Source organism: Carassius gibelio, chromosome B15 (genome assembly GCF_023724105.1).
Source record: "Carassius gibelio isolate Cgi1373 ecotype wild population from Czech Republic chromosome B15, carGib1.2-hapl.c, whole genome shotgun sequence".
Classification (NCBI taxonomy): Eukaryota; Metazoa; Chordata; class Actinopteri; order Cypriniformes; family Cyprinidae; genus Carassius; species Carassius gibelio.
Genome location: NC_068410.1, coordinates 19,741,343 through 19,767,326, shown reverse-complemented (window position 1 = coordinate 19,767,326; position 25,984 = coordinate 19,741,343). Strand labels below are relative to the sequence as shown.

Below are 25,984 nucleotides of genomic sequence, written 5' to 3'. Positions count from 1 at the left end.
TTTTTCCCCTCATTAACGTACAGACAGCACCCCATTTTGACAGAAAAAAGAAAAACTGAAATATCACATGGTCCAAAGAGCAAAAAGAGGGTCTGAATACTTTCCATACCCACTGTACACACACACACACATATATATATTATTTATTTATAAATATATATCGACAGAATAAACGCAGCAATATGCGTAAAAGTCTTGACTGTAATTTTCTGAAATGACCAGCAGAGAGCATCCAGTACATATTGAATATTGAAATTACTTTAGAACTTAATTTAGTAATCATTAGGTCTAGACAAAGAGTTTAAGTGTGACTCCAGTGTACTCCAAATACTATTTTTTTTTTTTTAGCCAGTGAATGCAAGAGATTTGATTTCGAGAAACTGAACTCGTGTGAAGTTAAAACAGGGCATTAATAAACTCGTGAAAAGGTTCCTCTGCCTGCGGACGCTCCAGCCAATCGCTGCTCGTCAGGTGACGTCACTGAGATGAAAGGGAGTTCTGCATCAAACACGCGTAGCAGATCAGATCAGATCACACACAAGACCGAGCCGTGCCCGCCTCGGGATCATGCAGTTAGGCTTCTCCCGTGTTCACTTGGAGTCTGTGCTCTTGCAGATATTCGGATTAACATATGAAGGGGTGTAAGTGAATAAACAGACTCGTGTCTGCAGCTTTGATGCACATGCTGATGGGAGATCAGATTACAGGCATCAGACCGCAGGCTTTCATCTGAGCTTTGACTCCAGGGCTGGACTCTGGAAGGAGCGCACTGGATCACATCCCGTTCCCGAACAGCTTTCCGCAGGAGAGGGCGATCTCGCGAGCGACTCGTTGATTATCGGTAAGAAAGTTTTGCACACAGTTGCAGCGCTGCTTTGATCGCGCGTAATATGAATCCGAAAGCCTGCATCTTCAGAAAACTACACGAACAAACACTTACAGCTTATAATTAATACAAGGGACCTCATTTTATTTCGTCCTATAGGCTACACTGTTTTTTATGCTGTAACAATGTTTTATTTATAATATTTTCTGAGTATAACAGTATAGACCAGAATGTTTATGTAGGCGAAATCTATGAAAATTGAGTCTGATCGATCATTATCAGCCAATGTTACCCTGTTTTTAGGTATCGCCATCTGTATCCAACTCCGGAAATGTTTAACCTCTTAAAATATTAAACATCTACATAGCATTTCTAATATTTTGATGTGTGGTTTCAACATGCAGTAGCTTAATTATGGACATTAAAAAAGGGTATTTATTTATAATTATCCCTGTTTGCTTGGTGTTCACACAGTTATGAAAGATAATGCAAATAGTGTCCTGCAGTAATCATTCATCAAAGGATTTCTGTGTTCACAGTGTATGTGGGAAAGACCTTTCACAATGCCCCGGGCTTTGATCCTCTCCACCTTTTCTCTTCAGAGGATACTCGTCCTTCAACTCTGTGTTATGGTATGTTTCATTCATATTAACACTTTATGCTTTAAGAGTAAAAAAAATTATTTTCTGACACGTGCTCTAAATGACCTTACACTACCGTTTACACATTTGCATGCACTCCAATTTGGTAAACCTCCAATGATATTCTGGAATAATTAGCCATGTCTGATTCATGTTCCTCACAGTTTGCAGTCATGGCAGAGGAGAGAAGAGTTTGCAGGGAACAGGAATACAAGGATAAGTTCGGAAACTGTATTCCCTGCCGGCAGTGTGATGCTGGACAAGAGCTATCCAAGGTTTGCCAATTCTTCACTAGGTTATTCATTTTTTGTTTTAGCCTACTTTGAATCATTGGCCCACACATAAACTAGTATTTTTAATTTCCTAAAAAGATTACATCATATCCGAAGCACTCTGTTCCTTTGAATTGGTTCCCATTGAGCTCAATTCTGGAACTTATCTCAGTCAGATTAATACGCAGATATATTTAGACACTTATACTTTGAGTTGTTCTTAAAAAAAGACCCCGTATGCGATTAAATCTGGGACCGAGAGACGTGTTCCCATCAGTGTTCGTGAAAGACTTCAAGACCAAACTGGCCAAAAACAAAGAGTTCACCAACAAAGAGGGGATGCCAATGATTTGAATAGCTTGTCCTGACCAGTAATTTATTGCTTCCTCCTTTTCATTAAGAGAGAGGGTAAACCGCTGGCCACGTTTTAATCAGTTACACCCAGACTTCTCCTCACAATCTTCTGTTTTTCCTTGCGCCTTTTAATGTCATCGCCATTCCCCTGAGAATCTCAAGGCCTTGTAAACATGGCATGTTGAGAAATGTTGTGGTTTTGTATAAACCTAATCTAAACGGAGGTCTGGGGTATTTCTGAAGTCTGTAAATCATTACACAGTTTATGCCTGGGTAAATGCAGGTACATCAGGCTTTTGGATGTATACAGATGTAGTGCACATGCTCTTTTAATGTTGGCACACCTGAACTCACACTTATTGGTTATACGCTTCAGATGTTTTCAGCCCAATTAATGCTTTGGGGCCTGAGAAGGTAGTGAATGATTGCTTACTTTTCCATTCAAACACATGCGGTTTACCCTATTCTTTAGAGCCAAGGACAATGTCAGGTGGTGGTTGAGTTACTTTCGATTAGTTTCATTTCGATGTCAAAATACTTTCTTTTATCCCAGTTAAATAATACACAGATACCAATGTTATTTTCACAAAAAAATGTTGAAACACTTGGTCTCTGTGGTGTTATCAAAACTTGCTTTGTTTGTAAGGAACATCCTTACTTTCCCCACAACAGCATCAGTCGCTCAACCAATGGTGTAGGTTTGGGGGCGGGGCTATCTGTTTGTTGTGACCAATGGCAGACAGGAGGGGTGCTGGGAAACCTGTTTGAAAAGAGTCATTATTTTTACTATGCAAATTACACTTAACCTTAGAAATAGATAACAAGATCATTTTTTTTGTCGTTTTAGTGTCAGAAGCTCTTCCAGACGATTTGTTTGTAAGAACAGAAGAACGGTTCACACGATGCCCTTTTGCGGTTTCTCAGAAATATTACTAGTCGTCAAACAGCTTGTAAAACCCCCACCAACACACTGTCTTTCACCTAAAAAAGGTGATAACAGCCAAGACGAAGTTTTGTTGATTGGCATTTTGTGATTGTTATCGTTCAGACAAAAAGAAATAATTTACACAGCCTCATGTTATTCAGAAATTTAGCATGCAACAAGATCACCGTGTCTCGAGAACCCAGTCAGTTTGATTTGAGAATGAATTGGTCAGGTGAGCTCTAACAACGATTTAAACACATTTATTAAAAGTGTTTTAATGATGTTTTATGCATCGGCTGCCAATAATGACATGGCAACACAAGCCCCAATATAAGTTTTATGTAGTATCATATACATTTTGAAGACAGAAGCACAGATGTTTCACAGTCGTCTTGCTCATCACCCTTGAAAAGATCGAACTCAAAAGATCTCTTCACAAATCTGACAAAGAACAGCTTGGACAGATGACTTTCATTGCTTTTCAACTATTGCTTTAAATGATTCTGGAAGTAAATTAGGACTTTTGATGAATTATCTTCTTAATCCGTCGAAGGATTCATCATTATGCAGATGAATGCAGATCTTCAAAACAGACCTCATAAACATTCACACATTCCTGACTGCTTAGCGTCATGGAGGATTGCATGCTAAATGAAACCCGCAAAAATTTTAGCAAAATATAATATTTTTTCTTCCTTTGATTTCGGGGTGAAATATGACCCAGCTGTGTTCTTGACAGGTTTTATGAGATTCTCCCTTAAAGCTTCCCTGCTGGCTGAAGTAAGAAGTTCACTCTTAGCTTTGATAGGAAGTATTGATGAGCAGGACCGTTCAGTGTTTTGGGGTTTTAAATATGCTGCTGTGTGTCTGAACATGCTTTACTTCATCCTGCGTTTTCCTCTATCACACATCCATCCTGCTGTTTTGCTTGGCATTCTCACTCAAATCTGATCTGGAGATAGTGGGAAAATGGTACTTGCAGGTACTGGTTTGGTGAGTCCTCTAAGACAAGACTGTTCTTGGGTGATTCTTCACTGTGAAAACAGGTGTTTGGAAAGAATAGAGGAGGCATTCTTACCTTTCATTTTATAGCAGGAGTGTACATATCTGTATGCATGTGTAAAATACTTTTAATTTAATACATTTAATTTAGGTTGCACTGTACTCCTCATATCTCTACACAGACAATAATTTAGTCTTATTGCAACATGCCTGTTAGTTAGGGTCTTATATAATGTGTACTGACCTCTTTTGACTTCTTGATGTTTTTTAAAACAGCAGCAGGAAGCAGACAGGAAATGAAGTAGGAAACAGGATTAGGAAATGTTGCAAGTCGGATTCAAACTCGGATTGCCCTTGTGAGCACTACGGCTCAATATAAGCATGTAGGCTACTTTTTTCTAACACCATTTTTTATAGATTGTATTGGAGCAGTTCTGCCTGTTTGTCAGACCAATGGTAGACAAGAGGTGTGTTTGGGGAAAACCATTAGTTTCTGTTGTGACTTCCTTTTACACCTTTTGTTGAAGTAATAACAAGGAAAGGACAGGTAATTATTGGAAAAATAGGATTAGGAACTGTTGTGAGCAATATTTGAACTTCTGGTGCCAATACAAGAACCACAGCTCAAACTCCAACACATAGACACATTCTCAGCCATATTTGGGAGCCTGAATCCTTACTGGCTTTTATTTGAGGTCCAGCTAGGTTTAGGAAATGTTGCAAGCCATATTCAAACTCCTGTTGTCCTTGGAAGCACCACAGCTTGCAGTGCTAACTACTAAGCCACTGCTCTGACATAAAGACACATTCAGAGCCATTTCTGGGTGCCTGAGTTCTCATTGGCTTTTATCTGACGTCGATTGAGGATTATTAATGTTGCGAATGAGATTCAAACACCCATTGTCCTTGTGAGCACCACAGCTTAATATGATAATTACTAAGCCACAGCTCCGACAGGTAGACACATCTGATCCAATATTCAGGAGCCTAAATACTCATCAGGAATCAGGGAGTGTTGCGAGCCAGATTCAAACTCCTACTGCCTACATTAGCACCACAGCGAAAACTACTAAGCCACAGCTCCGTCACATAGACACTTTCAGAGCCTTATTCGGGAGCCTTAATCCTCATTGGTTTATATCTGATGTCCAGTTTGGATTACGAAATGTCGCGAGCCAGATTCAAACCAGTCCTGTTTATATTAGCACCACAGCTCACAGTGAAAACCACGAAGCCACGGCTCTGACGCGCAGACGCATTCTTAGCTGCATTTGTGAGCCTGAATGGCTTTTATCTCAGGTGCAGCTATCTGTTTGAACTTCTAAATGCTGGAAGATCCCAGCAGCACACTCCAACAGACAAACCACAGGGGGTTACAGAGCTCCTTAGATTTCTCTTCCCCCTTCTTCGCTCTGTTGTTGATTATCTCTCCAGGAATGGCATCATGCCTTCAAACGGAGTGACCATACCTCTTTCATTCCCCTTCCCTCCCGATTCTTCATGCCCTGCTGGAGAGGAAGGTCTTATATGGGCAGCAGCCGGGCAACAACATCTGTCATTCTGTTCAGGCAGTCTCTATGCAGTCTTTGGAGGGCCTGTGTTGAGAAAGCCAACTTGGTCTTCTCTAACCCCATCTGATCCTTGAGCAAGGCTTTGTGGAGAGCTCTTGTCACTGGCTCTCTCACGCTGGCCAGTAATCCATGTGTGCCATAGCTGGGAAACTGGATCGCGGTGTAGAAAGAAGGCCACTGTTTGAAGCCGATCTCCACGTTAATGATATATGAGCCTCTTCTCTAATCCAGCTCAGTGTGGTGGAAATGCAGGCGGGTACGGGTGACCTGACTTGGGAAGGGGCAGCTGGGGAAAAAACAACAGTGCAGGGTGATATCAAACCACTTTTCTCTGCATGACGCTCCTCTGCTGGAATGCGACTGGTGGGAACGGGATTGTTTGAGGAGATGTGGTTGTGACAGATTGTGTTGTTTATAAAGCGTCAAAATTACAGATCAAATTGTCATACTATTATTACACTTTACAATAACTGTTTTTATTTTTTTTATTTGTAAATCTTTTTTATGTAATGCCATTAGATTTGGTGCTCAAGAAACGTTTCTTATTATCCGCGTTGAAAACAGTTGTGCTGCTTAGTATTTTTGTGGAAACCACAATACTGTATCGTTCAAAAATGTGCAATAACTTTTACTCTAAGGACACTTGAAATCACCCAAAAGTCACAGCAAAGACATTTATAATGAAACAAAAGATGTATATTACAAATAAATGCTGTTCTTTTGAATGTTCTAGTCAAGAAAGAATCCTTAAAAATATATATATCATAATTTCCACAAAAATGTTAAGTTTTCTGCTTTGATAATAACCAGTAATAACTGAGGACCATTAATAGCTGATTATAACTGAGCATGTGACACTAATGAAAATTCAGCTCTACCATTACTGGAATAAATGACACATTTATATGTAAATTAATTATATATTTATATTATTTATATTAATTATATACTTTAAAATAAATATTCAAATAGAAACTTTTTAAATTGTAACAATATTTTACAATACTAACATTTTACAGTATTATTATTACTTTTATAAATAATAAATTAATTATATTATACTTTTATTTTTTATATTATTATAATAGTAATGATATTATTTTACAACCGGTAACAACATGTGGCTTAAATTCAAGTAGAAATTAGTTATTTTAAATTGTAAAAATATTTCACAGTATCGATATTTTTTTAAGCAATCAAGCCGACTTGTGTGCACTACATAGTCGTCTGATGCCACACAATAGCTTTGTGTGGGAAACCAACTCTAAGTCATTCAGCAGAAACCCTGCTGCACCCTGTATGTCAAAACTCATTTGCGTCCGTTGATTCCAGATATTCTGCATTTGCTCTCATAACGAGGTTTGCAAACGATGACAGAATTTTCATTTTTGCACAGACTTCCTCTAGCTGACACGAATCAAGAGAGAGCACGGGAACTTTTAGTCAGAACCAGGCTGGAAACTCTGTGTTTTGAATTAGTGTCACATCGCTGGTGGGTTTCTCTGAGAAATGTCTTGATTGATGAATTGGGTTGGATAGTTGCATAAGGCATTATTTGAATCCCATAAAGCTTCGCTTCACTTATGGTTTTGAGAAATCTGGCTCAGTGAAAGCTGAATGCATCCCCGCAAGAATTATATCAATGTGGAAAGGATTAAAAACAAACAAGTGTACTCCAGATTGATTACTGTCAGCAGAGCTTGGAAGAGACTCTGGGATTGTTTATTGAAGTGGGTGGACCAGGCTGTTCTGAGTAATGCTAATTAAGCGGCACTTAAGATTTCAGTTTAGATCCTGGAGCCTGGAAGAAAAATTAAAATGTGCTTGCATTTCACTTCTTAATGTCAAACTTAATGTGGCAAAGCGTAAAAGTCCAACATGGTGTTCGAGAAAAGACCATTCTAAACCCATTAGAAACATCTTCCCAGTCTCACTTGTGAGAAAATACTAGTGTTTTGCTACTAGTTGCTTAGATAGACCACTGTATTCTGTTCTCTTGTTATAATCTTAGAAACTTTCCCTGTGGTCTCTTTGTCATGTTGTTCTTAGACGTTGCATATGTACTGTACAGTCTGCCTCATATTATTACCCAGACTGCACTGTTTTAGATCGAATGAAATACTGTAGGCCTCTTTTTTAGGGAACAATGCAAAGGGTGGTGTCTTGTTTTATTCAAGAGCGCTGAGAGTTCTAGACATTGAGACCTCTCTTCATGTTTCTTTCATGATTTTGGATTTGCGTGTGTACACAGATCACTATTTGTGTCAAGAACATGTCTGGGTCATGTTTCATCCCTGAATGAAGACATTTTCCTAAAAGAACATGAGTCCTGAAGTCATTTGGAGGAACTGATATCTACTGTATAGATTTTGGCACACACACACACACATACACACACACACACACACACACACACACACACACACACACACACACACACACACACACACATTTATACTACAATTTCTATTATATGTGCTCTATACTGTTCTAAGATGTTTTTATCTTTTATACTCACCGTGGCTGCATTTATTTGATCAAAAATACAGTAAAAACAGTAATTCTGTTAAATATGACCACAGATTAAAACAACTGTTTATGTTTGTTATTTACAAGTAATATATTTTAAAATGGAATTTATTTCTGTGATGTTTTATGTCATTAGTGTCGCATGATCCTTTTAGAATAAATCAAATATGCATTTTTGCTGCTTGAGAAACATTTTTTATTGGTATTATCAATGTTGAAAACAGCTTCTTAATTTTTTTTTTTAACTGTGAATGTTTTTGTCAAAGATAAATTTCAAATGCATTTATTATTATTATTATTATTATTATTATTATTATTATTATTATTATTATTATTATTATATTTTTTTTTACGTTCTTACTGCCACTTTTGGTCAGTTTAATGCATTTAATTTAACTTTAGCATTTTTATTTCTTATTTTTATGAATTTATCTTTAATCTTTAATGTATTTTTAGGTTAGCAGTCCATTTATCTTATGATTTATTCGTAATGTATAATTTATTTATAAGATATAAAATTATAAATTGAAATTTGATTTACATTTTATAATTACATTTGATCATTTTTATTTAATTTAGAAATGTGGGTGCATTCCTGATTCTGTGGTTAGAACCTAACAGAGAAAGCAAAGTTTATTGTGCCGACACTATATGTGCAAACTTAAATCCTTTGTGTTTGCGCTACTAAAACGTAAAATCTTCAATCTCAGTAAATCCCTTAGTTTAAGGGATTTTTTCCGCTTTCTCCGTTATGCTTAACTTCTAATATCAATATCTGTTGTGCACACTTTAGCCGAAAAGAGGTCTGACAAAACCTCTGCAATAAACTCCCAGTAAACCAACAATGGGCGTCCCCGTGGGCCTTTCTGATTCAAATGCGGAGCCCTTCGGGGGCCCGGAGCAGAAGGCTGTTCATTGATCCCGTGAGAGTCAGGGAGATTATTGCCTGTGTAAGATAGACTCTCTCAAAAGAAGCTTGGCCTTTGTTCCGCAGGGGGATCTCACACACACACACACACACACAAACACAGACACATACTGTGATCATTATTTCATCTCGGCCTCTTGTTAGTCCACATTGGTGCTTTTCTTTAGCGCGGCTCTCCCTCGCCCATCCCTTCCTCGGCAGTGAGATATCTTGCGTTAATCCTCGCAGGAATGTGGCTTTGGCTATGGGGAGGATGCCCAGTGTGTGCCCTGCAGAGCCAGTCGCTTCAAAGAGGACCGCAGCCTGCAGAAATGCAAGCCCTGTCTGGACTGTTCCCTCCTCAACCGCTTCCAGAAGGGGAACTGCTCCACCACAAGCAACGCCGTATGCGGAGACTGCCTGCCCGGGTGAGTCAGCAATAAAACATAGTCGCATAGAATAAAGGATGATGGGCGTTTTCAGAAACTGCAAGCTTAAGTCAGAATATAATATAATAGGTTCAAAAGAGGGATGCTGTAGGGTTCCCCAAAAACCTTTCAGTAAATCAATGTGAAAAACAAGATGGGTCAAAAGTAATCTGATAAAAACTAGTATCTTAAAAGAAGTGGGCTCACTATAAAAAATGCTGGGTTATATACAACCCAGCGCTGGGTAAAATATGGACAGACCTAGCAACTGGGTTGTTTTGACCCAGCGGTTGGGTTACTACACAGAAGGTTGGGCTAAACATTTAACCCAACCGCTGAGTCAGAACAACCCAGTTGGTGGGTCGGTCCATATTTTACCCAGCGCTGGGTTGTATATAACCCAGCATTTTTCTGAAAGTAGTCAATGGTTTACATTACTAAGATTTTTGTCTTGTAATTTGGAATCAGTAATGGATTACAATTTGTAAGTAATCTACCCATTCTCGGTTTATGGTGTAAAAAAGTTTCTTTAGATTATTCGAATGTTCTTTACACAAAAAACAAACAAACAAACAAAAAATTCCTTTTGGAACTTTAGTTAAAAAAGAACAAATAGAAAATCCACTATAAAGAACCTTTTGTGGAACTGAAACATTCCATGGATGTTAAAGGTTCTTCACCAGTGCCAAAAAAATAAATAATAATAAAACCTTTATTTTTAAGAGTGTTTAAACATGCACTATTGTCCTCCAGCCGCAAGCGAAGCCGAAGATTTCTGAGTTTAAAGAGTTTAAAGTCCAGGTCAGGGAAATAAACCCAAGGCCCAGACATGCCCTGGAAGCTAAAACATGTCAGGTTTCCAGAGACCTGCTTTTCGCTGCAAGAGTTCCTAGTTTCCCCACAGCAGCATCCTGCTCCCACCAGATAAGTTTCTTAATAACTTTTGATTACCCATAATTAAGTGCTTTGGCACAGTACGACACGCTGAAGGCAACTCTTCACATTACCTTCATAGTTCATCTACATCATTCTAGAAGAATATGTTCTTGGGGCTGTTAATGATGCTGGAATATTTCTCATGTTGTATGGGATAGTTTTCCCTCAACGCTGATTCATTAGTTAATGCTGTCAATGTCTTTTTTTTCTTATGTCTTTTTCTTGCTATCAGAGAAATTCAATTGAAAAGCAGCGAGATGGAATGCATATGTACATAATCCAACAAATAAAAAAATATCACAGCAAAAATGTGTCTTGTAAACAAGTCTATTCTGATTGTAAAATGGATCAGCTACTGTCGACTTTAAATTGTATTTGACTTAAGTTGTTTGATCGACAGCATTTATTTAAAAAAAATATATATTTTTAGAACATTATATATGTCACTTTTGAGATATTCAATGCCTCTTTGGTGCATATGTGTGTACATTTCTTTTAAAAACTGACCCCAAACTTTTAAAATATGCAATATGTTTTGAATAATTAATTGTTATATGATGTTATTAATTACAATTCTCAATTGATTGCTAAACCCAAAAATAAATCATGCAATTTTTTTTATTAATATTATTAATGCAAATAAAAGAACATGCATTTTAATCTTTCAGATTTTACAGAAAGACGAAGTTGAGTGGGTTCCAGGATATGGAGTGTATCCCGTGTGGAGATCCGCCTCCACCATATGAACCACACTGTAAGCACATTTATTTATTACAGCTGAAAGCAAACACATTAGAAGACATTCCAGTCCTTGAGGAAGAAATCCAGTGGATTCATTTATTTCAAGTGATTTAAGTAAACTTTTTTTTTATGGCTTTAGCTTTAGCTATTATATGACGTTCTTAACGCATGGAACATTAAATAAAATACTTAGCTGAAGGTCCTAGGCACTATTTTCAATACCTTTAACAACCATTGAATAGTGCACTATATTCCTTGTCTCTTAATGAACTGAACACAGTGTGCCAGTTTGAATATGTGTGAAGGCGGAGGGCAAGATTATCCGAAAATTATGACTTCGGACTGTTATGGTGTTTTTAAATAATTTATTTATTTATTTTGGAGGTCCATTGCCTCAGTTCTTTTCCACTTAGAATAAAATAAAACATACATAATTAACATAAGCCTTCCTACAAACAGTTGCATTAATAATAATCTGTGAGATGACGACCCACTCAGTCTTGGTGATTCATACAGCAGTGTTTGAGAATCAAATAATGCCTCTTTTTACAAGCCAGAACACAGGCAAAGGTAATACACATAACTCTCTGTGAAACTGCATGGCTTTCTTCTGTAGACACACACTGGGTATATAGTGTTTCACATAGCGCATTGTTCTCCAGCAGTCTGTGGTGTTAACTGGGCTCAGTTTAGCCACCGTTGAGTGCCGCTGTACAGAAGCTAGTGTGTCTGGCAGTTATCTTCTAGCTTCAGGATGAAGTGTGACTTCCAGAGGTTCAAGATGTTTGCAGCTGCTGCATCATGTGGGGATCCGCAGTGTGTTTGTCCAGCAGAGTTTGAGTCACTTCTAACACTCTTGTGCCAGATACATGGACAGACGTCAGGTCAGCTCGACCCCTGCATGTGACGAATTTGATCTCTGTGTAAACTCTGGCTTATTATGTAATCATCATGCACTATGATGTTTGGTTCATTTTAAAAGCCTTTAGAGTAGAGGACACCAGTATGTTCTGGTTTTAGTTATAAAAAGGTTTAAAAAAAAGTGAAGGAAGTGAGGAAGTGAAGTGGGAGAGAGAGAAGGACACGGGATCGAACTGTCATCAATAGTAATAAAATAATATAAAATAAAGCATTTATTTCTTGGTTAGTACATAGCGTATTTCTAATGCCAAACAAACAAACAAATAAAAAATATGTATGTATGTACATAATTATGGTTCCTACATTGAGTAGTTCTTTTAATAGCTACCATAAATTCCCTTAATAACTACCATAGATTATAATTACGGTAATAATATGAAATTAAATTAAGGAATTTTAAAATGAAAACATAAAATGTCTTGGTTACTACTACTAGTATTTCTAACAGTAAGTAAATAAATAAATATATACATAAATTAATAAGTACGTACATATAGCTAATGCATTGAGCTTTTTAATATCTACCATAAATTATTCTAACAGCTACCATACATTGCAATAACTGACATAAACTATTAAATGACATAAAATATAATACAGAAATCAAAATAGTACATCATAAAATAAAATAAAATAAAATAAAATAAAAAAGAATTAAAAACTAAAAATAAATGTTCTTGGTTACTACATAGAGTATATGTCTAAAAACAAATGAATGAATTAATGAATAATAAATATGTGCAGTACATATGGTTATTACTTTGAGTTGTTCTTTTAATAGCTAAATTATAACATCTGTCATAAATTATAGAATAATTATTAGAATAAAATAAAATAAAAAGAGCTGTGGGTTCATACAGAAGATAAAAGGATACCTGGGTTACTACGTGAAGTATTTCCTTGCATTTCAGCACACAACAAGTGTCTGAATGCCAAATAGTGCTAAATGTAATTGTTGGTTGTTGTGTGTTAGGAAAGTTTAAAAATGTTGTAGAGTTTTATTTTTGGGCTTGGGATGAAGGTTTTGAGTTAAAGTATATTTTCCTTCATTTTTGAAGCAAAAAGATCTGCTCTGAGCCACTGTGCGTGCAAACAGATGAAAGGACTCCAGACGCTCCTCTCCTCTGGCATTATCTGACAGAGGGTGGTGAAAACTCAAAGGCCTGTTGGTTTTAATGGCCCCCACGTCGGCCCGGGGCGAACACGCAGCTGCGCGAGGAAGAGGACCATAAATCCAGAAACACGCTGGTCTCCTTGGCCCATCCTGAGAGCGAAAGGAAGAAAGCAGCATTTTATGGGTTCCTCTAGCTGCTTTAATGCGTTTCATCTGCTGCTGTCTTTTCTTGTCATGGGATAGCTCTAAATATTTGGCAAAGCCCCTCACAGCTGTCCCATCTAAGCATCTGAACTGATGCGGAGCCAATTTCTGAAGGGGTCACATGAGAGCCGGTAATGGGTGAAAGTAATATAAGCTGGCATTTTTGATTTTGCAAACACCTCTGTTTTAACTTCGACTGGGATTGGAGTCCAGAGCTACTGAATCTAGACCCTCTGAAGCAGGAGAACGTTGCTGTGTGGTACTTGGATGTGTTTTTCACGGCGGTGCTGTTCAGTCATGAGAAGATCTGTTATGTAGTGTAACTCTGTTTCATGTTGAAGAAAGCTTGAACCGCAGCTTCGGTATTTGACCTGAAGGGGATTACATCACATCGGCTCAGCCCACAGATCATAATTAGCGATGGCTTTCATCTCGGAGTCTCGTGTGTCTTGCGGGTCACTGATGGACTTATTTGATTAGTCTGGGGTGCAGGTGACGAAGCACTACAAAAAAGACAATCCTCTGATTAGGAGAAAACTTCAGAAAAAACAGCTCGGATCCAAGACCTGCATCGAAGCATTGGTCAAAACTGTATATAAAACTGTATTATTATTACTATTATTATTATTATTAAGTACTGTAAAATTGTAAAATTGTAAATACGGTATATATAGTAGTATTATATAACAGTAATTCTATATTAAACTGTATTATTATTATACAGTAATAAAGAAATAAAGAATAATAAAGAAACATACACAAGTACATAATACATTATATGTTATATAATACTGAAAATATATTATAATTATTAATATTATTGTTGTTTTTATTGTGTGTATATATATATATATATATATATATATACACACACACACACACACACACACACACACACACACACATATATATATATATATATATATATATATATACACATATATTTAATTGTATGACAATAATTATCATAATATTATATATAAAATTATTAACAGTCCTTATTTTAAGTGAATATAACATTATAAATAATAAAACCTATACATTTAATAATAATAATACATTTATACTGTATTATGTTAAATATATACTGTATAAGTATTAATAAATATATATATATATATATATATATATATTAGTATAGTATTTTTGATCTTGTTCTTCTTCTAGGCCATAATCAATGACAATTTATATTGATTAGAATTAATAGTCATTTTTACAACCGGACAGTTTTACCTAGTATGTGAATGGTTTGGGTGTTTGGCTAGAATGCTGTCAGGTTACTAGCATGCTAACTTCAAACTCTACTGACCTGTGAAACGAGTTTCCTGTGCATTTTCCATGAGAAGTGCTTATTTGTTACATGCAGAGTTTCACTTGTGTGGCTCCATTTGGGTTATGATGCTGCTTATGTTGTAGACAGCAAGGACGCTCACTGGGATAGAGAACAGAGCCCATCCTCACCAGCTTAAAAGACCCAACCATGGCAAGTAATGAAGTGAATAATGGTGGCTCTTATATGGAGCGTTTAATCAGCAACCCGCTTGGAATCGGGATCTAGATCAACACAATCCTCTATACTACACACCCCACAGTTGTTTCAGGCTCAAGGCCATGTGTTTGAGTGTGGCATTCTCTAAAGTCAACAGGCGCACGTATCAAAGAGAACGGTCTATTGGCTCACGCAGCGCAGAGCAGCGATAGTATCAGCAGGTGAGATCTTTTCAAGGGCCGCCCTTTGTCTGTGTTTGCTGCAGCTGTGGGCCGCTGATAAGAGGGGAAAGGCTTTGGTTTTGGGGGGAGGTGAAGGGAAGGAGGACAGCACACAGCTGGGCCAGATTTGCTGGCACTGAGACATAACTGTACCACTGAGCAAACTGTGAGGACATGCAAAGCATTGTGCACTCTTAAAAACAATGTTGGTTCCACAAAGAACCATCGCTTTCTTAGCTTTTTTTAATCTGAAGAAACTTCTTACGCCACAAAGAAGCTTTTGTGAAACAGAAAGGCTTTTCACATATTGAAGATTCTTTATGGAACCGTTTCAACAAAAAGGTTCTTCTATGTCATCGTGAAGCAGATCACATATTCCTCATTCGTCATTTTGGAAAAGTAGACTTGTAGGGAATAGGGATAGCTCACCCAAAAAATGAAAATTATGTTCTTTCAAAACCTTCGTTCATCTCCAGAACACAAATTAGGATATTTCTGATGAACTCCAAGAGATTTCTGACCCTGCATAGACAGGAATGTAACTGAAATTGTATTTTTGTTTTATTTTTTCCACAAAAGTTATTCTTGTAGCTTCATAACATTGCGGTTGAACCACTGATGCCACATGGAATATTTTAACGATGCTTTACTAAGTTACTGGGTCTGGGAACATTTCAGTTACATTGCTGTCTATGGAGGATCAGAAAGCTCTCAGATTTAATCAGAAATATCTTAATTTGCGTTTTGAAGATGAACGGAGGTCTTATGGGTTTGGAACATCATGAGGTAATTAAAGACAGGATTTTCATTTTTAGGTGAACTATACCTTTAAAAAAATTGTGATGTTGTTTAGTTTAAAAACAAGGTATAATGATGTTATAATTAAGACTTCCCAACTCGTAAATACAGTAAGAACTTTCCAGGACTTAAACACAATTTCAAACTCAAAGTGTACTTTTGTTTTAATGCGAATGCGTAGCATGCGACATATATGTTCAGCACATGCACTCTCTTAAGTTTCTTCTATGTTTAGAGTATGCGCAATGTCTCTCTGAAATTTCTGAGCGATAAAAATGTCTCTAAACTAGTGTTGTATCTCTTAACCCAATTACAGAAGCACTAGTCAGCGTGGGCATCTATAATTGCTTCTCCAGTAGTTTGTTGTTGTTGTTGTTGTCATTCGTTTCTTGTATGAAGTTAAAACAACACGTACTGCCACCTTGTGGACAAATTGAGTGATGCAAAATAATTAATTGTGTGCAGAGAGAAAAATTGGGCCGTGTGTGTGCAGTACGCACATACAATGCTGATGAAATTGACATCATGCAAACACTACGCACACTCTAGCATATGCATACAAAATATAGTATACTTAGGGTTTTACATTGATGATGTATGCAAACTCTTTTTCAAATACTGGGAATTCTGACATACTACTTCATTTGGGATACTGTTGCTTACTGTATAGTATGGAAGAAGGCAAATTCAGACTTTTACAATCGGGACAGAAAGTAACAACCTAGCAACCACTCCCAAAACCTATCAACCAGCTTGCTAAAAATCAAATACACACAGCAACACCTTGGAAAAGCGAAATACCTTCTAAATCTGCTGATGGGCAAATGCTCTAATGTAAAGAGAGAGATTAGTCACTACGATGAGCTGTACACCTATAGTTTTGATTATGTCTTCAAACGGAGTGCACAAAGGCACACATCTCTAACAAAGAAACTTCTCTTGAGAGCTCAACTGATGTTGACATTGTCTCACAAAGAGCACTTGTATCTGTGAAGGCCAAGCCCATGTTTACTTAATGATTAATTTACCATAGAGCAAATAAAGAATGCTTGTGTCCATCCAGTGAAAAGACGTTGAACGAATATCTGGTTCATCTTTAACTTCATTATACCAAAATAATACGTAGGCACAAAGAAGTCCACAGGCTTTATCTCAATGTGTTGTAGTCTTTGTTCCAGAATGGGACTGTGTAGGATCTGGAGTAGGCAAGTCTGTACAGTCACTATACGTTTTGATGTGTTCTGGCCTTACAGATTGCTGGTATTGAACGAAACTGTTTTGCATTTAACTAGATTTTTGCTCTTTTATAAAGAAGTCTTTGAAGCCTGTGCAAAACCTGTCACTACAATATGAGTTAGCGATGCCAAGCCATGAAGTTGCTAGTCTATCCAAGCTGTGAAGGCAGGTCTGCCGTGCTGGTTTTAGAGCGGGTCTCGATACTTGCCAGAAGTGTTGGAGGTAACTTTTTAAGAGTAATATGAGTTACCTAATCTGATTACTTTTTTCAAGTAGCTAGTAAAGTAACTCATCATTTTAAATGTTATATAAATTTTAGTGTTGTCAAACGATTAATCGCGATTAATCGCATCCGAAATATATATTTTTTATTTACATAATAAATGTGTGTGTACTGTGTATATGTATTATGTATAAATAAATACACATACAGCATATATTTAGAAAATATGTATTTCCATGTATATATTTATATTATAAATATATTTAATATATAAACATAACATATTTTTCTTATATGTGTGTGTGTGTGTGTGTATACATGCATGTGCATGTATTTATATACATAATAAATAGACTAAGTACACACACATATCATGTAAAAACAAAAACTTTTATTTTGGATACGATTAATCGTGCTTGACAGCACTTATAAATTTACTATGAAATATTTGAGTTACTTTAAAGTATTTATTACTAATAAATAACGCAAGTTACTTTGTTTTCCCATTCATTTTCTGACAGAAGAGAAATTTGGAGTATATATATATATATATTTCAGTCTTTTGAGTGGATGGTGGCTAAATAGTTATAATGTTACGATCTGCTTGTTCAGATTTTCTAATTGGTGGAGATTTTTTGGTCGTACTTTATTTTAAGCTCCAATCCTCGCTATTAACAAACTATTAACTATGACTTTTGCTTCAATAAACTCCTAATTTACTTCTTATTATTAGTTAGTAAATTCGTCCCTATACTAAAGTGTTACAGATTTATTTAGCAGAATCATGGGAAAAGTAGTTTTTCCCCAGGAATTTCAATGTTAAACATGTTTAAGTGGAAATGATGCAGACCTGCTTCAAACAAAAGCATATACCATCATTGAACAGCCTCATAGCTCACAGTAGGTCTATAAGTTTGTGTTAAAAATCAGAGAAAGTGAATGAGTTTTCACTTCCGAGACCAGACTGTTAGTTAGCGCAGGTTGTTCGAGGTAGTTGCTAACTAGCTGTTGATTAACTGTGACTATGCACTCTTCTTTAGAGCTCGCCACACAGCTGCTTTTCCAGTCCTAAGTGAAGGATACATTGATGTACACACCAGATATCATGATAACCCCAATTATCTCAATGACTTAATAGTCGGTGTCAGAAGAACACAGACTGTAAAACCCCTTCTTCAGGCTAGATCAGTCACTTGATCGACCCTCGCCTTTTCTCAGATTGTCTTCAGGGAGGGAAGGCTCTGTAGACGGTGACATCAGAGCTCTCGTGGTGCCTTCAGACTGTGGCAGCTGTTTTCTCAGGCTGATTCCACATTCCCCAACCCCACTTCAAACATATAGCAGTGACCGCCCTCAGCCTTGATCTGCCTCTTAATAATGGGCTCGCTAGACTGGCAAGTGAAGGCCCGACTGGCCCGGGGTGAAGGGGTGAAAAATTATCGGCAGGCCGGGAATGTGCCCTTCACCTTCAGGACATTTCTGCTATTTAAACCGCCGCCTCAACCGCAGCGAGAGGAGATTTGAGACACATACTCGAGCTGGGGTTTTGGTTTTGGCAGGTTAAATGGAAGATGAATGGAAATGGAAAAAACGGAAAGTGTAGTAGAACGTGAAAGCCTCTTCAAATAATGTCTGGGTTTTATAACACTATTATTAAATCTTGTAGGAGATTCTTAAAGGAGCTCTTGGCCCTTAGACTAATGGGAAAGTTCTTCTGCGTTTTTCGCTCGGAGGAAAACAGAAATTTGAAATGGTAGCCAGCGGTTTTACTGTTCGCAAACATCTGATGTTTCGTGTCTGATCTCGTGAAAAAATGAACCGGAAACGATTTCCATGTCAAAGAAGGTGGAGCCTCAGATCAAATGTTTGTTGGCAGTTTGAAGGTGTCCTCGACTGGCGTGAAGTTTTCTGGAAAGCTGTTTCAAACCACCGAAACAGATTTTCCTTTTCAAGCAGATTTGTTTAAATTCCCCCGCACCCATTTGTTCTTGGATTTGCTGTGCTGTGCAATGACTAAACACGATTAAATGCATCGAAAATAACGATTTTGTTTATATTATATATCAGTGTGTATTGTATATTTATTATGTATATATAAATACAAACAAGTACGGACAGTATATATTTTGAAAATATTTACATGTATATTAAATATAAATATTTTTGACATGTAAAAATAACACTTTTTTTCTTAAATATATGCATGCATGTGTGTATTTATATATACAAAATAAATATAAACAGGACACTCATATATGTTATGCAAACAATAAATTTTATTTTTAGATGCGATTTGACGGCACTAACTTATATACTATAAAAAAATTATAATATTTGAGTTAATTTTTCTTTTTAATATTCTGAGTTTAATTCATTTGAATCTTTAGCAATTTTGTTAAATGCTTTTGTCATTTTTATTAGCTTTAACTTTTTTAATATCGCTATTTTTATTTCATATTTAGTTTTTATACATTTCTAGTTTTTTTTGTTTGTTTTTTGTAGATTTAGTATTTCAGTTTGACGAGACAAATATTTCACATTTTTATTTATTTATCTAAAACGTATATTTGTATTGTATTTCCGCTTATTTTAATGAACAAAAATAGATTTAGTTAACGATAATTACTCTGCTTTAGATGAATCATTTCAAACCAAACATTTTTTTTTCAGTAATAATTTTTGCAAAATGTTGACGCAGCTCTTTTATAATACAGTGAAAGTAAATTAGGGATGAACCAATCAAGCTCTAAAAAAGCCTCAAATGGGTGTTTTATGGTGGCATTTATATTTTTTGGAGCTTGACAGGTCCTGGCCACTATTTGAACACACATTCTGTCAAAAGTTCCTTTTGTGTTGCACTTATTGTACGAGATTGAATAATAGAGCCCCTTGGTGACCTCACTTCCTCTCTCTGTCAGGTATGGGGCGAGTGAATTTTGTCCCGGTCCAGCCTGCGGTGACCAGCCCCAGAGACATGGCTCTGGCTGCGGTCATCTGCAGTGCGCTGGCCACCGTCCTGCTTGCCCTCTTCATCCTGTGTGTCATCTACTGTAAGAGACAGCTTCTGGAGAAGAAACCAGGTGGGTCACGCCGTCTGCTCCTTCCTCTGATCACGTATCAGTGTTTTAGTACAAGAGTCACGGTTTATGATTAGAAAGCTTGTGGAATAACGGTTTCATTTTATAATTAGTGCTATTAAATAATAGCATTTCTAATTATGCTTTACAAATATTTACAGTAAAATGTTTTTTTTTTATGGTTATAAAACATGCCAAAATAGCATCCTTTGAACATATGTAAAACCAATTTATGTGGGAGCTTCTTTAAACAGTATGAAAAGCCATAAGAGTATTTCTGTCATTGTGTTTATGTATTTATTTGATGACAGTGGTACTACTGATATTATATTTTGATATAAACTGTGGTTAGCATAGTCAATTTGGAAAGATTAATTTTTTTGTTTTCCTGCGTCTCACAATTTGACCACAATTTTAGTTGGCTATGTAATGATACTGACAGATCTAACGTTAAAATTTGTTGTAAACCGAGTACAGTTAAGGGAATTTACTATATTTCTTAAGTAGTTTATTATAGTATGTATTATTTTTTTCACTGTTGCTGCTTTTTTCATTAAAAACATTAAGCCTCATGATGTCATGCAGTACAGGGTTTTTACTGTCATTTTTATTTTAATATATTTTAAAAATTCTGTGCAAAACAGCATGTCTTTGAGGAATGAAAACAAAATTTATTTGAACTAGAAATCTTTTGAGACAATGTTAAAATAAAAGTATATTTTTCGTTACTTTGAAAGCAAAACCAAAAAAAAAAAAAATAATAAATAACAAAACAACAAAACACAACACAAAGCTAAAAAACAAACAAAACAAAACAACACAAAACAAAACAATACCAATAAAATAAAACGACACAAAACAAAATGACACAAAACAAAACAACACCAATAAAATAAAACGACACAAAACAAAATGACACAAAACAAAACAACAACAATAAAATAAAACAACACAAAACAAAATGAAACAAAACAACACAAAAGAAAACATACTAACTTAAACACTAAACATTTGAACTGCTGCATAATTTATATAATAACATAGTTATATCAGTAATTTATCATACATTATCTTTTATTTTGTTACTGTTAATGCTAATTAAAAACAAAAAAACAACAACATTAAGCCTCCTGGTGTCATGCAGTACAGGGTTTTTACCATGATTTCTTTGTCTAATCAGGCAATAATGAAACGTCACTGTTTGTTTCTTCTGTTGTTCCGTGTGTCGATGTCTCAGTTTCAGTGAGGTCCCATGAGGGTCCTTATGTGGGGTCCGAGCTGTCTTGTCTGGATCGGAGGGCTCTGGAGTTTTCCCAGCGACCGTGTTGTCACTGCTGTCACAGCTCCGGACAGACCTGCGGTGAGTTTCACACACCTTTCAGACGTCTTACCAACACGCTGCTAAACGGCTGGAGTGTGATGAGGACTTGTGCATTTTCTCTGGACGAGTCCAAACATGTCAGTTATCCAGTAATTATCTGTCAGATGAGCACTTTATTAATCACACACACAGAGTCACGGGAAGGTTGATCATCATGACGTTGGATTCATGTGCGGTTTGTTTTCCAGGTCCTGTGCACATGATCCCGTCTCTGTGCTGCGATGACTCGTGGAGCCAGAGCCGCGGCCGAGAGACTCGTCCATATCTCTCTCAGAACAGTCTCAATGAAGGGTGGGTCACGTTCACATTCAAATCAGGCTCAAGGATCAGCTTTGGATCTGTGCCACTTTAGTCTGCATGGCAGACCTGGAAGATTAGATCAAACTCAACAGATTCATTTACAGTTGCTGACAAAATTCTATTTGATCCTTTCAGAAATCATCCTGATATTCTGATCTGCTGCTCAAGAAACATTTCTGAAATGTTTTTAATCTTTCTGATGGTTTAATGAATAAACATAACTATTTATTTGAAATAAGTGTTTATTTCATAGAAATTTGTCTCTACTGAAACTTTTGAGCTATTTAAATATATCCCCCGTTGAATACAATTCCTCTGTACCCCAGATTCGAATCCTCTTCCATTGAGCTCTGTGTAATTTGACAGTATGTTTTTTATCCCAACAGACCGGTGAATCCATCTTTGGGCGGCAGCCAGGCAGATTTGGGATGTGCACCTGATGAGGCCTTCACCACCTCAGACGATCCCTCAGAGTCCACACACTGTGACGAGGATGAGGAACGAGACGTGCAGAGCTCAGGCCTGACCCCAGCTGAGCCTGAGGATGGGTCAAACAGTCGGCTCCTTCAGCCACAGCTGTCTGCAACTGAAGGTGAGCGAAGCTCCAGGGTCAGACCCAACTCATCAGTCCAAAGTGACTGACAGAAAACTCATTACATGGGAATGTCCAGTTTAAGAGTCTAGAATATTCCCATGCTGCCACAGAAATTAATGAAAAAGTTAGTTTTGTGCCAAAAATCTGTTTACTAAATGTCAACGAGTTGTATTTTTTTAACATTTATAACATATATGTAACATTAAAATATATGTTAATTATAAAAAGGCAATTATAATGTTAATTTTATTTCATATGTTGTTCTTTTAAATTTTTAATTCATTCAACAGAATCTCAAACGTTTTTATTAAAGTTTCTGCAAAAATATAGAATGGCATAACTGTGTTAAACATTGATATAATAAGTGTCTTTTGGCACTAAATCAGTTTGTTAGAATGGTTTCTGAAGGATCATCTGACACTGAAGACTGGAGTAATGAATCTGAAAAAAATCATCTTTGCATCACAGCAATAAATTCTATAAATAATAAATTATAAAATATACTCAAATACAAACCAGTTATTTTAAGTGTAATAATATTTCCCAATATACAGTTTTTATTGTATTTCTCATCAAATAAATGCAGCCTTGGTGAGCATGAGACTCCTTAAAAAAAAAAATTCTTATGGACCACAAACTTAACAATTAATATTAATCGAGAAAAATACGTGCTCTAAAATAGTAAAATGTTAGGTATTTTTACCTAATGCTTTAACTAATATAAACATGTTTAATGCTATTGTGATGTTGACACCCCCCCCCCCCCCCTTAAAAAAGTGAAGTTTTGAAGTTTTCAATTGAGGCATTTATCATTACTTTATGCCTTGTTAGCTGAATTATATTAACAATCAATCAAAATTGTGCAATAGAATTGACACAGAATTCAAGATGTGAGCCGAATGGAAGCTGAGATGTTGAAACACTCCACTTCTGTGTTCGTTTAACGAGAGCCAAAGCAAATGAGCAACTGACAAACTGTCGATGCCATCCAGAGCCGAGGGTGGTGTGTGTAAACATGCGATCACAGGAAACAAAAGCCTTATGGTGAAAAGCCGAACATGAAAGGAACAAATTATTCAATTTCCTTTGATACACATAAAAGGGCCCTTTGTTAAACAGCGTGCTGGTGTGAAACACGTGAAGTCATGCGTTCCCTTACTTTGTTAGCCTTCAAAATGTCACCAGCTAGTAGTGAGCTTTAAACACGATGAATCAAGATGTTTGGGATTATATAGTGAGATAGATTTTGTTTCAAGTGTTTAATCTTGGCATGTGAGGTTATAAACTAAAAAGGAAGTTTACAATAGTATAAAAAAATCTGTTATCAAATTGTTTCAAATCTGCATGACGTTTTTTTTTTTCTGCGTTGAAGTCACAAAGATAATTTTCAGAGTCTTATGGTAGTTCTTGTCGGTATAATGAAAATAAATGTGGACTGTCAAGTTTGGAAATGACTAAAGAAACTTACAGGTAGTTTAAAAGTAGTCCAAACATACATAACATTGATGAAAAAAGTAGTAAAAAAAAAGTAGTAATTAAAATGATCTTTATTACTCTCCCTAATGTCATTCATAAATTACGAAATTTTTTGATGAAATCCGAGAGCTTTCTGATCCTGCGTTGACATGTTAAAGGCACAGAAAAGTAGTAAGTACATTATTTAAATAGTCCATGTGACATCAGTAATTCAGCCTTAGTTTTATGAAGCTACAAGAATACTTTTAAAACAAAATAATGGCTTTATGCAACAATTGTCTTCAACTCGCGTTCATGAGAGTATCACTTGAACAAAGATTCTTCAAGTTTTCATTTTTGGGTGATCTGTCCCTTTAAGAATTCATTTCCACTCAACTTTTTCCATCCGTTGCCATGTTTTATTAATTTTTTTAATTCAAGGCCATTTTTGGTTCATTTATTCACTAGTATTTGGTAAATGATGTCCAAATTGTATTATTATGAACATTATTTATTTATTCATTTTATTTAAAATTCAGTTAAATCGTAAAATGTGGGCCACCAGCAACTGTTTGGATACCAAAATTCTTGGTTAAATTCAAAATTCGTATAAAAATATAGATTTTTTTTAAGAAATTCACACGAGTGTGAGTAAATGATGACAAAATGTACATTTTTGGGTGAACTTTACCTTTAATCAAGGAAATGAACAAATACATAATTAGAACATATTCTCAATTTTTGGCCTCTTTTTTATTTATTTATTTATTTATTTTTTATTTGACATGCAATATATTCCAAAGCTTTGATTAATTTTAAGGCAACATTTGAACATACACTATTCTCCGCAAATAACTAAAACTCAATCATATGGCTTTTTTTCTAATATATGGCTTCAGAAGACCTGGAATATAACAAATAAGTCATATGCTCAATTTTTGTGGTGCTTTCTGTCATTTTTGGAGCTTGAAAGTCCCAGTCCCCATTCACTTCCATTGTAAAAAAAATTGTGGACTGTCCCTTTAAGAGACCAAGCCAAACCTCATTGTGCCTGTGCTAAAGTCTCGTAAATGATGAGGCTTCATGAGACATGTTTTAATTTACTTTAATTTAATGAATGACTGATTCATTGCCAAGTGATTAACAAGTTTGTTCTTGCGCTTTTTTTGTCTCTCTCCAGGATGACCTGCTCTTATCTCCCCTGCTGTTGGTCTCTGAGAGTCACTCTGGAGGTAGAACGAGCAAAGGAAGATCCCACCTCCGATTACATCAGGCCACACACAATGAAAACCTGTGTTTTGCCGTCATTCTCCAGCCGTGTGTGACGCTCGCCAACAGCAGCCTAAAGAGACTTCATTAATGTGTAAACAAAACCACACGAGACAGAAGATTGCTGTCTTTTGTAAAGAAAGCACTAGATAGTTCTGTACCCCAGCACTGACTACCTGTTGAGGTGGCTTGAAGTTAAGGTTCAGCTGCAGGTATTGGTTGCAGTTGACCTGAATGGTTTGCATTGCTCTTTGCAGTGCATTCCAGTTTCATAGATCAAACTGCGCTGTGTGTGTGTGTGTGAGTGTGATCTCCAGTGTGTTGAATTGTAGATATTGTATGAGAGGAAATAGAAGGACAATATTTTTTATAATGTAGATTCTCATCTCATGCCTTCACTCTTGCTTTTCGTAATGATGTATGGTGAACTCATACAAACCTTGTGAATTGTGTTGCTCATCAAATTTGTAAATAAAACTTTATAAGCTTTGCTGTAGTATTTAATGAAAATATTAAGTCAAAGCACAAATATAATACCATTATAACAGTGATCTGAAATTATACAAACT

The 25,984-nt window shown here is 36.3% G+C and overlaps 1 protein-coding gene across 1 annotated transcript; it reads left to right on the top strand.

Moving 5' to 3' along the window:
- Positions 1–516: 516 nt before the first annotated feature.
- On the top strand, positions 517–25,904 carry LOC127972805 (tumor necrosis factor receptor superfamily member 19). Its single transcript, XM_052576601.1, has 10 exons — positions 517–841; positions 1,366–1,458; positions 1,632–1,742; positions 9,277–9,455; positions 11,060–11,145; positions 20,257–20,418; positions 21,653–21,775; positions 21,985–22,087; positions 22,483–22,688; positions 25,327–25,904. The coding sequence occupies exons 2-10, from the start codon at positions 1,369–1,371 to the stop codon at positions 25,329–25,331; spliced, it is 1,065 nt and encodes a 354-aa protein (XP_052432561.1). The 5' UTR covers positions 517–841; positions 1,366–1,368; the 3' UTR covers positions 25,332–25,904.
- The last annotated feature ends 80 nt before the right edge of the window (positions 25,905–25,984 follow it).

What these genes read in the sequence shown, in the direction of transcription:
- LOC127972805 (XM_052576601.1), top strand. Translation starts at nt 1,369, where the DNA reads ATGTGGGAAAGACCTTTCACAATGCCCCGGGCTTTGATCCTCTCCACC. An exon ending in TCCACCATATGAACCACACT is followed by an intron (nt 11,146 to 20,256) that starts GTAAGCACATTT and finishes TCTCTCTGTCAG; the next exon opens with GTATGGGGCGAGTGAATTTT. An exon ending in GCTTCTGGAGAAGAAACCAG is followed by an intron (nt 20,419 to 21,652) that starts GTGGGTCACGCC and finishes TCGATGTCTCAG; the next exon opens with TTTCAGTGAGGTCCCATGAG.